Source organism: Harpia harpyja, chromosome 4, assembly GCF_026419915.1.
Source record: "Harpia harpyja isolate bHarHar1 chromosome 4, bHarHar1 primary haplotype, whole genome shotgun sequence".
NCBI classification, from domain to species: domain Eukaryota; kingdom Metazoa; phylum Chordata; class Aves; order Accipitriformes; family Accipitridae; genus Harpia; species Harpia harpyja.
This window is the reverse complement of record NC_068943.1, coordinates 34,007,870-34,025,171: the sequence shown is the minus strand read 5'-3', so window position 1 is coordinate 34,025,171 and position 17,302 is coordinate 34,007,870. Positions and strand designations below refer to the sequence as shown.

The window sequence follows — 17,302 nt, the reverse complement described above, 5'->3', positions numbered from 1 at the left end:
CCGGCGGGGCTTGAAGGGGGGGTTCGGGGCGGGTTTTGGCTTCCCGCCCCCCTGCAGGGTAAAGGAGCCATCCGCCATCATTAGTCATCGCTTAGGTGCCTTCAGAGTTTTCAAGTAAATGAATCAGCGTGTTTATTTTTCAGCCTCTGAGTAAATCGGCGTTTTATCCTCTCAGAAACAAGCCCTGCCACGCCTTCTAAAAACAACTCATCGGCCCATTAAAACACTGCGTGCACACAGCTGTATACATAAAGCTATGTTTGAATCGTGGATAACTAACTTAAAAGTACCAATGTTTCGAAGAAAGCACGTAGTCTGTAAATCCAGCGATAGGATGTGTGGGAATGGTTCAAAGCTGTGTCTGGGGGGGTCAGACGTCATTAGGAAGCATTTCTTTATTGAGAGGGTGGTCAGACATTGGAACAGGCTTCCTAGAGAGGTGGCCGATGCCCCAAGCCTGTCAGTGCTTAAGAGGCGTTTGGATGATGCCCTTAATAACACGCTTTAACTTCTGGTCAGACCTCAGTTGCTCAAGCAATTGGACTAGATGATCGTTGCAGGTCCCTTCCAACTGAACTATACCATTCCATTCCATTTTATTCCTTTCTAAACCTGCCAGTTGTTGAGGTCTTTATGCATGAACACCAATAACTTTTTCCAGTTTGATCCTGCTTATGCTGTTTTAGGTGAGAATTGTCACTGGAAGCTTGAAGCTTATTGTTTATATTCTTGTGCCTGCAAATTTTGTTTAGCGTTATGAAACCACCTGCAGACGTGCAGGTAGCAAAAAGAAGATGCTAAGTTGTACAGCTGTAATTTACATTTTCAAAAAGCTTTAGCATTCAAAATAAAAAAAAGATTGCATAGGTGGACTGTACAATACTTTGAGTTGAACTTTCCAAAGGCCTTATTTTCAGCAAAATCACAATAAAAGTGGTTGGATTATATTTTTGGTAATGCTGAACAGTTATAGGTACCCAGATACTACAGTTTTCACCTGTTCTCATTATTTTGTGGGGGTTTCTTCTCACGCATATTATATTAACAAATTTCAAAAAATGAATTGATGTCGTGACAAAGTTTAGAAGATCATCCTGTGAAAGAGAGTGCCTGAAGAGAAGCGTTGGACCTAGGCTTATAAAGCATGGAAGAATACAAAGTGTTGAAAGTACTAGGAGAGGGATCCTTTGGCAGAGCTCTCCTAGTTCATCATAGAATCAGTGACCAGGAGTATGCAATGAAGGAAATAAGACTTCCCATGGTAAGTGTGATATGTACATCACCTCCCCCACCATGTAAAATTAAAAAAAAAAAAAAAAAATCATCATTCTGGATTTAGTTTTGAAGAGCTGAACACTTGCTGAGAGTTTAGTGTATTAGGCAATTACATGTTATAGCTACTATATAGCTCTGTCTGAGTCGATGTTGATAATAAGAAAAACAGCAAAATCTGATCTGTTTCAGAAGGTGTATGGTTGCCTTTTGGGAAGTGTAGCACATAGGAAGACACTCAGAATGAAACCCCTGTTCTGATGACATTGGCTGGTTTTCCATTGATTTCACTAGAATGCAGATTTCATCTGCAATACCTAGTAATGAAATTAACCTCATATTACTGCTGGTAATGTTATTCAGATTACCTTCTCTGTACTTAGCTAACCAAAAAATCACAAAATGAGAGGCACTGGCTTTATTGAGGCTGAAGCTCAGTTAATACCTGGGCACTTGGCTTTATAAAGAGTTCATGCAGTGTAGACTGTCAGCTGTTCCAAAGCCAGTGTGTGCTGCTCTGTTACATAGCTCTGGGTTGTTAAAATAGAAAAAATCATTAACTGAAGTAGGAAAATACCCTCTCAAATTAAAAAAAAAAACAAACCACCCCCCAAACACCAAAGAAGTCTTCAACTAGTAATAAACCATAGATTAAAAAAAGATGGGGTTTTCAAGTTTCTGAATTACTTTTTAAAATAACTGAAGAACAATTCTTAAAAATATTTTCCTTTTGGAAAGTGAGGTGCATCATGTGTATATATGAAAATCCATTAGTGTGACATTTATATAAGTGTGCTTACATTTTCCGTCTTCATCTGATGTAGAGAACTCTAGGAAGGAAGCAGTTCTTTTGGCTAAAATGAAACACCCAAATATCGTTGCCTATAAGGAATCATTTGAAGGTAAATATAAAACTTAAAATATCTTTATTTTGTTTAAAATTGCACACTCCTGAGGGATCAAGATTACTTTTTGTGTTTGCATATAGTACGTTATAAACAAAATACACGTTTATTATAATACATAATACATAGCATGTAGTCGGAGCTTTATAGTAACAGTAATATACTTACCCTGCTAATGAAATTACTAATTATTCTTAAATTACCTAAAATTCAGCTGATGGACATCTGTATATAGTGATGGAATATTGTGATGATGGAGGTCTAATGCAAAAGATTAAACACCAAAGAGGAAAGTTGTTCCCTGAAGATACGGTAAGAAAAGACATTGTTTTGATCCGAGGACCTAGGAATCCTTTTTCATATAAACTGAAGCACACTATACCACACCACATAAAACAAATTATAGATATACCAACACCTTAAAGTACCTTAAATGAAACCAAGTCACTTATAGATAGAATAGAAGCATTATTTCTTTGGTAATTTCCAGCAGAACCAGGTGAAAATTGCACTGAAAGGAATAAGAAAGAAATTGCTGTCTGTGTCCGAGAAATGTGCAGGCAGTGTGAAAAATACAGTCAGGTTTGCATGCATAAATTTATGCAATTAAGTAAAAAATTAACACAAACCTCAGCCTTCAGGATTTAAAGCACAGTAAGAGGTACTGCAAATGAAAAGTAAATAAAGCACTCTGGTAAGGTAAATGAAACTGGCCAGGAGACTAAATGCCTGCATATTATGTAGCAATTAATTGTTTAAATCATTTAGCAGGCATTAACTCCTTTTGTCACAAAGGCTATAAAATTACTTAAGAGAAGGTCCAAAGTGACATTGTAGTGATTGAAAACTACTTCCTGCCACAGTTAGAAGCATCATCTTAGTTAAAATGAAAAGACCAGAATCCTCACCTAATCTCATATTTAGATTGGCCAAACATCTCTAAGAACTTTATTTTGTACTTTTAAAAGAATACATTTCCTTTAGGAAAGTATGTTATCTCATTGTGGTTTTTTTTTTTTTTTAATTTGCTAATTTACTATGAAATTGTAATTGACATGCTTATAAAGTGCCATGTAGTGACTCCCTATCTTCGTTATTGTTACATATTATTAGGGTTTTCTAGACACAGGCAGCAAACATTCCTTCTGCTGCGTTAAAATATATTTTATCTTAAAGAATTCAGTCTTTCATGCTGACTGGGGGCCATTATGCTAGAGTTACTTTTAGCTCCCAGATATTCTAAACATGTTTTGGTTTGGTTTTCTTCCTTTCTTCATGGTTTTTCATCTGTTAGTAAAGTATTCATTATATACAGCATTGAGCTGTTATTACTCTTAGTTACTCTTTTCAGATCCTTCACTGGTTTGTGCAGATGTGCCTGGGCGTGAAACACATTCATGATAAACGTGTGTTGCACAGGGATATCAAATCCAAGGTGAACAGAGCAAGTTTTGTTGCCATTAATAAACTCTCTTCTGCATGCAAAAGTTCAACTCCCTCTCATAATTTCCTGTTACTGCTACATGCTGTGTTTTTCAATTAGGCTGAAGAATATTAGATAAATGAAATCGTTGAGTGTATGGGATGATGTAATATTGTGGGCGTAAACATCATCTAAGTATAGCTATACCCTTCATATCCACACTGCTGATAGAGCCAATTGCTTGTGACAGACTGCATATAATTTAAAACAATAACAGAAGTATAAAATGTGTATAGAGTATGCAGTTTGTAAATATCTCGCCTCTCTTTTTTTCTTTTTTACTCTTTCCTAGCAGAAAGATAGAAATTCAGAAGGAAGTGAGAAACTTAGTAGTTTGAGTACAGCATAGAGATTAAGACATTTCTAAGTTCTGATTCTTCCTCTGCTACTGATGCTGGGGCTTTAGGTCCATATAACCTTTCAATCTCCCTTTAAACACAAAATAGTTCTTAACCTTTTTTTGGTAGAAGTATTAGGAGAAGCAAGTAAAAAGAAATATAAGGATAAAATACCAGAAGTGATTGTCAGTGTGTTTTCTGTATACACAAACTACAGAAATGTTTCCTAGAATATTTAAGTATGTAAATCTGTCTTTCTCTTGAGATACAGAATGTCTTCCTCACTCAAAATGGAAAAGTCAAATTGGGAGATTTTGGATCTGCGCACCTTCTTGCACAGTATGTGGATATCTCCACTGATCACAGTGGTGTAAAGTTTTATTTTACCATTGATAAATAGTACAGATCTCTTAAATAATTAATTTTCATCTGGCGTTTCTTCTTTGTCGTTTCACTAGTCCAATGTCATATGCTTGCACATATGTGGGAACTCCTTATTACGTACCTCCAGAAATATGGGAAAGCATGCCGTACAACAGCAAAAGGTATCTGTGTTTTCAGTAGTCACAAATAATGCCTGACTGATGTATGTCTTGTTATTGTTGTCTCAGTCTGGCTTTGTGGCTTATCCGTATTTGGTTTGGAGAAGATACTGAGCTGAAGAATATTTAGAAAAAGGTAATTATAGTTCTTTTAAGATGAAAACGCCTAAATTCCTCTTTACTTAGGTAACCGAGTGTACAATATCTTCAGTCTTAAAAGTTTGAAAACTGGTGTGCAGACCTCCCTGTGCATTTGGGAGAGTAAATATATACATAGAAACATACACACGTGTGTATGTATGTATGCACATACATACATATGTGTTCGTGTCTTTTGGCTGGTCTTATTTTTTTGGCTGGTCTTATTTTTTAAGCTCTTCTTGCCAGTCCTGATAATGTAGGGATAATGGCTACAGAACTGATGACTTAAATTTACAAAACCCAGTTATTCTGGTCCTTATGCAAGAACTGAGAGCATCTTGATAGTATGGTGTTTACAGCTGCCCCCCAGACTCCAGAATACTAAGTCATTTTATATCCCCTCCCTAAGATCTGTTTTGTGACCCTAATTGTACCTGAGCCAAGTGACTCATTTTCCACAGGAGGGAAGAAACCTTCTAGCGCTTAAGTTTTTTCTGCTCCTCTTGCAAGAAAGGCATCAGTTGCTTCTTGTGCAGGTGGCAGTATTCACTTTGGGTGGAAGATGATGGGTTTTTTCTCAGTAGGAGAATTCTCATTGACAAGGCCAGAATTCCAACTCTCAGAATTAGGATTGTGTGTCTGCTCTCTGATGTTAAGGGCTGTGGAAGACAAAGGCTTTGAAGTGTGGAAGGATAAGTATTGTTGCAGCAAATTGCTTAGGAGACATTCTGGGAATAAAAAGCCAACTACAATTGTATGACAGTCATCCTGTTTTACATCAGGGTGGACAAAATAAGCAAGATCATTTCCACTGGAGAGGTTAAACACATAATGGTATTGTCTTTTATGGTTACTTACATTTATTTTTAGTTTATTCAATTCAATTATGTACACATAATGAATTTCACTTTTTCTAGGCAGGATATTAAATTGTATTTTTGGCTCAAAATGTCTCATCCTTCTCTATACCTACAGTGATATATGGTCTCTGGGATGTATTCTATATGAGCTGTGCACTCTGAGACATCCAGTAAGTACAGCTTTATTGCTATGAGAAAAGTTTTGGAATTGCTTAATTAGCAGTTAGCTGTAGTTCAGTGGATTCACAGCCAATTATTTATTTGACTGATGTGTTTGCTGCTGCTTCTGAAAGAGGGAAGTGTTGCTCCATCCTCCCCATCCATCCTCCACTACATGCCTTCTGTTTTTTCAGCAGCTCTTGGACCTATTGGACCCTTCTGTGAAACACTCAATTTTCTAAATTGTTAGGAAAAAAAAAAATCTTTTTTTTTCTTTCTTGATTCATTTTCGTCAGTATCAGTAAGATGATCTGGGGCTTATTAAGGAGTTCAGCAGGTGCCAGTCTGGTTCCAGGTATCTGCAGGAATGTTGCAGTGAGCATTGCATTTTACAGGATCAAGATGATCACTAAAGATGGAGGCAAGGACACTCAAAATCTTTGCTAAAGAGCATATATTGTATGCAAGTATAGCAAAATAGAGTAAGCAATAAGCAGTTTTGTTCCTCACATCAGTGGTACATCTGTTTGCTGATTCTTCAAATCAAAGTCCAAGCACTGTCCTATTGGGACAGTGGGAACCTTGATGGACAGTTCCATCTCCCTGTTATTTCTGGGACACTGTCTTTTACGGTGTTGATGCTCTGCTTCTTATGTGTTACCTTCCTCTGGCTTCTATATACAGACACATGGCTAACACAAGAGTCCTTGTCAGGATATGTTTGTTTTGCAAGAAAATGAGATCCTTCTAATTTAAGGTCATTTTGTCTTAGTTTTTTGTAAGCAGAAGTTTCCTTTCATGGAGCTGATACTATACCTTGAAATCCTGTGTATCAGCAAAAGATCCTCGACAGCTGCAACTGCTAGCAGTACAAGAGTTTAGAAGTTTATACTGTACGTGACTGAGTAATAAGGAGTCTGTGCATAGGCGTGTGTTAGCCTAAGTAGGTCTGTGGCAAGGCTTTGGCAGTGTCACAGGTATTCAGGCAGTGCTCAGAGCTGGGATACCAAGGAGTGGAGTATTCTTCCCTTTTTAGCGGCAGTGAAATGTTATGTATCTGGTTTTATGTGATGGTCACATATATTCTTGCATAATCTATCAATCAGAGATGACATAAAAGGATGCCACATGCCATGGATGCTTGGCACTCCGCAGCTAAGCCAGCGGGGTGTACCGTAAATAAATGTCCTGCATGGAAATAGAAGTTCTCAGCCATTTTTGCTCAGGCTGTTGCCATCCATAGTTATAGCTGTCCTTGCTGATATTGCAGTCGTCCAATGACTTGTACTCGGAAGCAGTAATTCCTGACTGAAGACTGGTTAATGGTCAGCTGAGGAAAGTAACAACTTCAGCCATTTCGTGTAGATTTGCAAGAGGATATTTGTGCCTTGATAGGCTACTTTTGATGATTATTCTTTTTTTTTTTTTTTTAATCAAAGTCTGCATCTTTCCCAGCTTACAGTTTCACTCTTGCAGTTTGATTCTGATCTCAAGTATATGAAGTAAAGGACACTAAGATGATCCAAATTTTCTCAGTGCTATATTCCTACAAAAATAAAATTTGAACAATCCTAAATTTATAGGACTAACTTCCACCTGGTTTCCAGTTGTACAGATTATTATTTGCAGTGTCCATTATGATCTGGTTTTAGTCAGACTTTTTATGCAAAATGTGATGTTTTAATTCTCAGCAAATTATGTTTCTGTCATTGTTAACAAATAAATGCCTATGTCATAGCCCTACAAAATGTAAAGGAAAGTTACTGATGTGTTCAATCAGGGTCGTTATCCTGCACCTCTGAATTGGAGCCCTGAAACTGTCAAACTGGGAGCCAAATCAGTATGGTAATAGTGAGCCTACATAGATACATACCATGCATTTTTATATAATAAATGTTAAAGTTGTTCTTAAATTATATCAGCTTCTTTTTTACCTTATGCTTAAGGTAACTTTGTGCTCTAATGTTCATTTATTTTTAATGCAGTTTCAAGCCAATAGCTGGAAACATCTCATCCTTAAGATATGCAAAGGGTCCTACAATCCACTGCCATCTCACTATTCTTATGAACTTCATTACTTAATAAAACAGATGTTTAAGAGAAATCCCAAGAATCGTCCATCAGCCAGTACTATTCTTGCAAGAGGTTGCTTAACCAAACTTATAAAAAATTGTTTGCCTTCTGAGGTATGGTATATTATTTGTCTCTAGATGTAAACAATAGTATCTACATTTTAGATACTAAATCAGTTTCTTTTGTATTTTGTTAGTGTGTAACAATATGAAGTGTAGTGTTTAGCTACTTTTATTTAGCTACTCTAAAAGCCATAAATACAGTTGCAGACTTCTCAGAAAACTGAGTTTTTAGAAGGGTTTGTTTTGAAAATAAAAGTTGAATATTGACATGATGCTGCTAAAATTAGATATTGTTAGCTGTAAGAGTGCTTTTGTATAGTAAGTCTGTTTTTATCAAATAGCATATACAGTAATTTGAGAAAGCTTAAAAAGGTACAGTACTTGAATCTCTTCATACACATTCCAGATAACAAATGAGTTTGAGCAGATATTAAAGGAAACCAAGAAACATGAAGGCAATGCAGCAAGACCAAAGGGTAAGTCAGCAACATTTTTCTTGATGTAAGGAATAACAAAATGACTAGGAATTGTACAATCTTAAATACTACTATAAAACATTAGTATTATATGTTCAAATCTACTTCTAATTATTTCAAAATCTAGTATTACTGAACTTGTATGGAAAAATGCTTGAAGGGCGTAAATTATATTCTAGCATGAGAAGTACAGTGCAGAGCTACAATACGTACATTGCAAGTCTTAAGACTTGTGCTAGAATTAAACCTTTCCATTTTAAAACAAGCAAAACTTTTAGCTGTTGCATGGATTTTAAATATGACAGTGCTTTACTTCCCAGAATATGGTGAAGCATGTTATTTTAATTACTTAATTTTTAGAGAGAATGTTGGATTTTCTTCTTCTGAATAAATTTAGCTACACCAAAATTTGTACACATTTGGAACTGAATAGTAGAGGGACTCCCTGTTGAGAATGAGCTACGTTGACAGAAGTGTGAAGAAGCTTTCACATAACTGTCATTGCTTGGTTCAGTGGTGTTGCTGTCACGCCTCTGGAATACCACTTTACCACAAGTGTTAGCTGAAGGTATTAACTCTTGAACCTGTTCCTTAATGTATCAGGTAATATCATGGCTGGTGGAAGCTCAAATAATAAGAAAGAAAATAGGGTAAGTATTCAAATATAAATATAATATTTGTATTTTAGTAATTTAGAATGTTCTGTATTATAGAAAAGTTAATATGGAAAATTGCTAGTATGCTAAACCATAGATCAGCCTACTAGGTCAGCTGTTAGCTGTCATCTGTGTTCAAATTGCAGAGTTTCCTATGGATTTCCAACCACTGTAACTTTTTGATGCTTCCCACATTTAGTTTAGTTCCAAAGTGGATTTCCTTATAGCCCTGTCAAAAAAAAAAACCAAACCAAAAACCCCTCTCCTGTTTTTCTAAGTTTTGGGATACTGCAAAAATTGATGCATTTTCTTTGCTTTAGGGACACATTTTGAACAGGCTGCTGTGGAAACAGTCTAGTCTGGACATAAGTCTCACTAGGTTTTAGGGCCCGTGTGAGATTTCAGGTGAGGAGAATTAAGTCACAGGTGGCCAAGAAGTCACCTATGGGTACATTATAGCACAGCCTGGCTCAGCCATATTGAGTATATTTTTCAAAGCATGTTGCCGGTAGGGCTTTTTTTTTCTTTTAATAGACCTGTCACTCTGAGAAGCTTAATATTCGGGTGCATCTTGTTTTCCCTGGGAATATGATTCATTTATCTTTATTTTGCTTCTGTTCTTACATGTAAAAAAATAAAACCACAAATTGCATCAGGTAACTACATATGTGCTTAGCTTCAAAAACTGAGATTGTCTGTCTGAAAAGGGCATGCAGTGTGAAGTGCAGTGCAATAATGGATACAGTGCAATTGCAGTTGGCTTCATGGTGTCAGTGGTTTAGTTTTCAGATCTTTAGGCCAGCCATTTAATAGCAAAACTGAAATAATTAATGCCATGTTAATATTACTGCTTTGTTTTTCTCGGCAACAAGGATAATGATTAATACAGTCTTTATTCTTTTAAAGCAAAATAAAGATGAAAGCAAGTGTAGCCCCTTAGAAAGGAAAAATATTACTAAGGATTTGAGTGAAAGCACAAAGGAACAAAGGAAATCTGATGAAGAGGGTAAGTTTTATAGTTTTAATGCTGATGCATTTCCTTCTGTGTAGTGATACCTAAATGTCAATGATCCAGCCATTTAAACAGGCAGAGCATACACATCTGCACCTATAGAAAACCATGCCACTGTATTACTTCTGGAATGATATTGATTCTTACTGCTTGTCTGAGATTTAAAAAAAAAAAAAAATCTTGGCCAAAGTGTTAAAAAATGACTGTTTGAAAACATTTGGCATAAAGTAAATGTATGGGAAACTCTTACCAAGTTCAGACTTGTACCCACAGAATCAAACGTCACTGTTAGTGAAGGGCTGTACGCTTAGAACTAGTTTGCATGGACAGAGAATCAAGTTAGATGCTGGTTATCATCCTTTTTTTTGTTGTTGTTGTTGCAATTACAGTAGAAACTTCTGACGTCCTCCCAGGAATTACTGATTTGTCACATCCCTGTAGGAAGCAATGGGGAAAGAGGATATCCAGTACCGTAGTGGATGTCCTGGAAAATGCATCCTTGCTTTCTTCCAGTTTTACATCTGAAGAGGCTAAAAGTAAGATTTAATTAAATGTGCTTTAAAGTAAGTTTTAAGTTCAAGTAATACCAGTGGTTCTTTACAGATTTTAAAAGGCAAAACTTTACAGGGCATATTTAAAAGGATGTAAAAATAGTTTTTAAATATTTTATTAACAAATAGTTAATAACACTCAAAGGACACTCAAAGTCCACTGTGCTGAAGAGAATTTCTTAGTGGTCTTGTGTGACAGGAGGATTGCAAAGAGTGATGAAAGCCACAGATAACATTAGCAACCCTAAAATTATCATCATCACTAAGAAATTATCCTACCAACCCTCATCTTAATATGCCGTTTGTGGGGCTAACACAGAGGAATTCATTTGATGCAGAATGCAGCTGCCTGTCTTTCAAGGACAGCATACTATTGGGAGCATGGAACATCTGTACCTCTACTTCTGTTGTCATTTCACATACAGATAATGCCAATGACGAGCTATTAATGATGTACCTCAGATGTGAGGCAGAGATTCTTCTTCCACATCAACAGCTTTTACTTAGAACACTTAACACGAGGTTTCTTCTGAAAAATGTTTCAGTTTTAAAATGCCCCACACTGTATGCCATTGTTATAATTATTTCATGTGATTATGGATATGTATTCTAAATAAATGTCAGTAGATGCTATTGAAATAAATAATCAAGATACGACTAGTCAGAAAATTCCCAAGCTGTGGTAGGAACATTACGTGATAATTACATGCAGGTGTCCTGGTTTCGGCTGGAATAAAGTTAATTTTCTTCCTAGCAGCTGGTATAGTGCTGTGTTCTGGATTTAGGATGAGAATAATGTTGATAATACATTGATGTTTTAGTTGTTGCTGAGCAGTGCTTACACCAAGTCAAGGACTTTTCAGCTTCTCATGCCCAGCCAGCAAGAAGGCTGGAGGGGCACAAGAAGTTGGGAGGGGACACAGCCAGGACAGCTGACCCAAACCGGGCAAAGGGATATTCCATACCATGTGACGTCATGTCCAGTATATAAACTGGGGGGAGTTGGCCGGGGGACACTGTGGCTTGGGGATTGGCTGGGCATCGGTCAGCGGGTGGTGAGCAATTGTATCGTGCATCGCTTGTTTTGTATGTTGTCATCATCATCATCATCTTTCTTCTTCTTGTTACTATTATTATTATCCCTTCTTTTTCTGTCCTATTAAACTGTCTTTATCTCAACCCACCAGTTTTCCTTCTTTTTTTTTTTCCATTCTCTCCCCCATCCCACTGGGGGGAGGAGTAAGTGAGCAGCTGCGTGGTGCTTCATTGCCAGCTGGGGTTAAACCACAACAGCAGGGCAAGGGATGGGGACAGAAGAATGCATGTATTTAGGTGCTCTGCTATTAAAAGGCACAAAAATGGCCACAGGCTCTGTTTTGTGAGATTTATAGAGCCACCAAATAAGCTTGCAGAGACTCTGACTCCTCCCACCCCGCAGCAATTTTCTGTTGGCTCCCTGATAGCAGAAGGCTCCACTGTGGCATTCTGTAATTTCCTTTCCTCTTAATGCTGATAGTGTCAACCTCAGCACATTGAGAGGTCAGCAGTGCTACAGATGGAAACATCTAGACTATTTTCTTCCTGTGTTTCTCTCTTGAATGTGATCTTTGTAATCCACACTGCTAATGCAATTTTGTCTAAGTAGTATTTATTAATGTTTTTATACCTAGGTGGCTGTGTTATAAACTACAGTGAAAATAAGCCACGTAAGCAGTGGAACAAGGAAACTCCTCAGACCCTGATGAACATTCTCAATAATGCAGATGTCAGCTTAGCATTTAAAACATACACAATTTATAAACCAGGTAAATCCCCAGTGTGCGGGCAAACTTTTGGCAAACAGGTTTATTAATAAAGACATTGGGGTTTTTTTCCTACATAGCCCCTACGTATAGAGCTTGTGCACTCGGAGTTCACGTCACAACAGGCTGTTTTGTTTTATTTAAAGTTTGCCAAATGAAATGTGGGATTACAAAAATCCAAGATGGGAATTCACAAGTGACTGTACATCTCCACTACATCTCTTTATGAAGAACATTCGCTTGCGGCTCAATAGCTGAATAAGGTTGTGACAGAAACTCAGGGACTGCAGAGCCATGCGTTCTCCATCCTGCTAAGCAGCCTGGTGCATGCGTTAGGGAGGTGCAATAAATGGGCTGCAGCCCCGTCGGGTAAATCTGCCTTTGCTAAGTGGGTCAGTAGTGCCTGGTTTGAAGACGGGATGGTAAGATGGCACAGCAAAAGATAACTGCAGTTTATAGATGTGCACAGCTACAGTCATAAATACTTGTTCTGCACTTCAGTTGCGTTACTGGTTTATCTCCCCACTTAAAATAGGTAACAGCTTGTACTGGAATGTGCTAAGAACTGGGGACAAATTAGAAGGACTATATTGTATTTATATTCTTAATTTTATTCTTAAAATTAAAGTATTTTGGTGATATTTTCATATTTTCAAAGCTTCTGAAAATACATTAAGAGGTCCGCTTTCTGATGGAACTGAAGCATCTGATGAAGTAGATGGTGAACATGAAGCTGTTGTCATAGATTCGGAGAGACTTGAGCCTAGATCTGATGAAGATGACACGTATGTTCAAATGACATCCTTGTATTTTTGTTTTCTTTGGTTCCTCAAAGTGATTTTTTCAAAAAGACATTCCCCTGAGAAAAAAAATTTTTCTCAGCATCTAAATCCATCCCTCTCTTGCATACCGATACTAACATTTATTAGCGCTTGATATCTTACAGGTTTTTTGTGCTATATTTATAGTTATTGATGGTGTTGAGATTAAACAGGTTGCTTGTTATTAGCAGATATGCTAATAATTTGCTGATGACTTTACAAAAATGAAAGCATGAGATGAAATTAGATCCACAGTAAAGTGCAAAACCTTCTTGCAGGAAATATCTTTGTACTCTGACCTTGAAATCAGATAACCAGTGGCAAAACCACTTGCCTAGTGGTATGTTTGCTGTGTTTGCATATTATTCTTCGTACTCGTTCATGCATAGTGCAATAAAATCACTTTGGTACCTACTTACTGAGATCTATTTGTAGAAACTTTTTAACTTCTATGTTCTGTTTATGTTAGCGGCCCACTTCTGGTTTTGAAAGTGTACATCAACAGATGTATTCTGTATTCTGACAGAAATACTGTATTTTACAGATGTGTGTATATTTTGGGGGGAGTTTCTTGGATTCTCAGAATCTCAGTTTATGTCATTGCTTATTTTTGTGGCACTTGGAGACAAACTACTTGGGCATGTATTACTGCAGTTTGGCTGCAAGCCGTTAATATCAGCACATTTGCAGTGTCTTGGTGTATGCATTTGTTTTTGCTTTTGATAAAACTTACTTGGGTAAATTCAAGAGAGAACATCTAGTGGTTCCTTAATCACAATGGTGCAGGAAACAAGTCTCGTGTTGATATTTTTAACATAATTTCTTCTGGTTGTAGGGTAATTGGGGGGTGTGGGGGGGAGCAAATAAAGATTTATAAAGTCGTATTTTGCTTTGCAAAATTAACATTTTGAAACCTATTTTCAGGGACTTTGAGGAAGATGACCCAGACTGGGTGTCAGAACTGAAAATGGTATTCAAACACAGTGACTGAAAACTTGAATTTATCTACAATAACTGAAGTTAGGCTTGCCAGTATTTATAATCCAAATCATTGTTAATAGTTGTAGTTATTAATAAAATTATTTTGGTCAAAAAATTCTGAGTGGGCATATTTTCTGTATCACAAAACTGAGGGTGGAAAATGCATAACAAACTTTTTTAGCTAGAACACTTGCAAATAACTAAACAAGTCTAGATATTAAAAGTACTTGGAGTGGGTAACAGCTTTGCAGAAATGTTCAGTCAAAAGCATTAGTGCTAATAGCATTGTTCACATTGCCCCCTTGTCCTGTTTCAAAGAGATGGTGTAACACTATGAGAATGTGTAAAGTTTTTCTTCCTGACTACATACTGAAACACTACGTTGTGGTGGGCTGACCCTGGCTGGACGCTGGTGCCCCCCAAAGCCGCTCTGTCACTGCCCTCCTCAGCTGGACAGGGGAGAGAAAATAGAACAGAAGGCTCGTGGGTCGAGATAAGGACAGGGAGAGATCACTCGCCAATTACTGTCACGGGCAAACCAGACTCGACTTGGGGAAATTAGTTTAATTTATTGCCAATCAAATCAGAGTGGAGTAATGAGAAATAAAATCAAATCTTAAAAACACCTTCCCCCCAGCCCTCCCTCCTTCCTGGGCTCAACTCCACTCCCGATTTTCTCCACCTCCTCCTCCCGGTGGCACAGGGGGACAGGGAATGGGGGTTGGAGTCAGTTCATCACACTTGTGATGCAGTTGTCTCTGCCGCTCCTTCCTCCTGTGGAGGGGGAGGACTCCTCACTCGCCCCCTGCTCCAGTGTGGGGTCCCTCCCATGGGATACAGTCCTCCACGAACTTCTCTGGCATGGGTCCTTCCCACGGGCTGCAGTTCTTCACGAACTTCGCTGGCAGGGGTCCTTTCTGTGGGCTGCAGTCCTTCAGTCACAGACTGCTCCAGCGCAGGCTTTCCCATGGACTCACGGCCATCTTCGGGGGCACCCACCTGCTCCCGCGTGGGCTCCTCTCTCCCCGGGCTGCAGGTGGAGATCTGCTCCACCGTGGACCTCCCTGGGCTGCAGGGGGACAGCCTGCCTACCATGGTCTTCATCACCACGGGCTGCAGGGGAATCTCTGCTCCGGTGCCTGGAGCATCTCCTCCCCCTCCTGCACTGACCTGGGGGTCTGCGGGGTTGTTGCTCTCACATGTTCTTGCTCCTTTCTCCCGGCTGCAATTTCTGTTCTGCAGCAACTTTTTCCCCTTCCTAAATCTGTTCTCCCAGAGGCACTACCACCGTCGCGGATGGGCTCGGCCTTGGCCAGCAGTGGGTCCGTCTCGGAGCCGGCTGGCATTGGCTCTGTCGGACATGGGGGAAACTTCTGGGAGCTTCTCACAGAAGCCGCCCCTGCAGCCCCCCCGCTACCAAAACCTTGCCAGGCAAACCCAATACATACATAGTAGGAATAACTGATCTTGTCTGAAGGGCATATTATGGAAAACATTTAGCTATGCTAAATATTTGAGGCTTTAGTTCATGCAGTTATTAATCTTCTGAAAACTCTTGGGGCTGAGCTTTTGCCTTAATTACTTCGATGAAAAGGCTTTTATAAACGCCATTGCACGTGTGGAAGGAAGCTAATTCGTCCATAAATAGGGGTTAATTCTCCGATTTTGATAAGGAGACACACTTCTGCTGCAGAAAGCGTTATGGGCAATGTCCCGTTTGGGCTCTGTGCCGGCTACTGGGTACTAAATAGTCATTTTGCAAGAGAAGCACAGCAGGGGAGAGCAGAAAGGCTCTCAGCAGAGTTCTCCTGGGGAAGCTGTTCCAGATGGTGTCCACCTAATAAATAATATTAGAGAATAATAGGTAAGAAAAGCTTTAGGACACCTGTAGCTGCGGTACGGAGCCATTTTGCAGTGCGCAGGCTGGGCCACGAGGCTCCACCAAGGCCTCCAGAACCCGAGGCGGCCCGAATGATTCTCCCGTGGGCCACCCCGCTCCTGTTCCTGACCCCCCACAGCCAAAGCCGCCGGCCGCGGGCGGAAGGTGCGCTCTGCCCGCGGGAAATGCGCATCCCGCTCCTCCCGACGGGCCCTTCGCCGCTCCCGGCCTCGCCTGCGGGCGCTGCTGCCGCTTCCAACGCCGGACCTCCGGCCGGGGCGGGGGGCTCCGGAGGCGGCTGGCCGCACGCAGGTACCGCGTCCCACCGCCGGGCCGGGCCGGGCCGGGCCGGGGCGCAGGGGAGGGAGGCCCCGGGCAAAGGCCTGCCCGGCCGGTTCGCCCCGTCGCCATGGCGACGGCACCACAGCCGGGGCGGGAAGGGCGGCGGAGAGCGCAACCCCGCCGGCTTCGGTGCCTCTGCCCCCCTCCTCCGCCCCCCCGGCCGGAGCGGGCAGCCCACCGCCCGGGACTCGGCGCAGGTCCCGCTGCGGGGTTGGGGTGGAAGGCGGTGGCCGCCTCCACCTGCCCGAGGCTTGGCCCCGCCGCCCCCGCCCCGCTCCCACCCAGCTGCCCGCGGCGGCGGCAGGCCTGGGTGTGTGGCCGGCCGACGCGACACGGCCCGGCCCGGCCCGGCCGGGGGCAGCTCGTCGTGGCTGCGTGAGAGGCCCGCCTCGTCCGTGACTGGGAACGGGAGCGGGCTGCGGGCCGGACCCCCGAGTGACCGACGCCTGATGGTCGCCCTGGCTCAGGCAGCGCCGAGGTGACCCGTCGCAGAGCTTGGCTGGCCGTCCCGAGAGGGAGAGCCGAGTGCCTCAGTAAATCTCCCTTGCTAGACCCGGGGCCCACCAACAAGCGCGGCTTTGTGGCGTTTTGCTCCTCCGCAGCCACGTGGGTTTGCTGACGCCGTGGGTCGCGGGTCACCGGTGATGTGACCGTGGCTGCCCGAGGTTTCTGTGCTGGGCCGCGGTCTCCTGCCAAACGCCGTGGCTTCTCATCCTGCTGCCAACGCTAGATCGCATTGGTTTAAGATAAATCGACACGAAATAGGTTGTAATTTTATTTTTTCCCTTGAAAGAACAATTCTGCGGTATTGTTAGCTTCCGGAAATAGCGAGTCGGACTTTCCAAAACCATACCATAGTCTTGCGTAGTACTCTCTACTGCCTTCTCATGCTTCGGCTGTAGGGTGTACTAGGACTAAGCGTCAGGCTTTTCTTTATGAGACACTCG

At 40.8% G+C, this 17,302-nt stretch overlaps 1 protein-coding gene across 1 annotated transcript; it reads left to right on the top strand.

The window, feature by feature from the left end:
• Positions 1–406: 406 nt before the first annotated feature.
• On the top strand, positions 407–14,249 carry NEK3 (NIMA related kinase 3). Its single transcript, XM_052786201.1, has 15 exons — positions 407–1,265; positions 2,064–2,174; positions 2,392–2,489; positions 3,529–3,612; positions 4,270–4,337; positions 4,457–4,543; positions 5,657–5,711; positions 7,686–7,886; positions 8,242–8,311; positions 8,915–8,961; positions 9,874–9,973; positions 10,369–10,515; positions 12,201–12,335; positions 12,991–13,117; positions 14,078–14,249. The coding sequence occupies exons 1-15, from the start codon at positions 1,145–1,147 to the stop codon at positions 14,142–14,144; spliced, it is 1,518 nt and encodes a 505-aa protein (XP_052642161.1). The 5' UTR covers positions 407–1,144; the 3' UTR covers positions 14,145–14,249.
• The last annotated feature ends 3,053 nt before the right edge of the window (positions 14,250–17,302 follow it).

Bases quoted from the DNA above. Each gene is read 5' to 3' on its own strand.
- NEK3 (XM_052786201.1), top strand. From the start codon at position 1,145: ATGGAAGAATACAAAGTGTTGAAAGTACTAGGAGAGGGATCCTTTGGC. The intron at 1,266-2,063 runs GTGTGATATGTA...CATTTATATAAG, and splicing joins AATAAGACTTCCCATGGTAA to TGTGCTTACATTTTCCGTCT. The intron at 8,312-8,914 runs GTAAGTCAGCAA...TTAATGTATCAG, and splicing joins CAATGCAGCAAGACCAAAGG to GTAATATCATGGCTGGTGGA.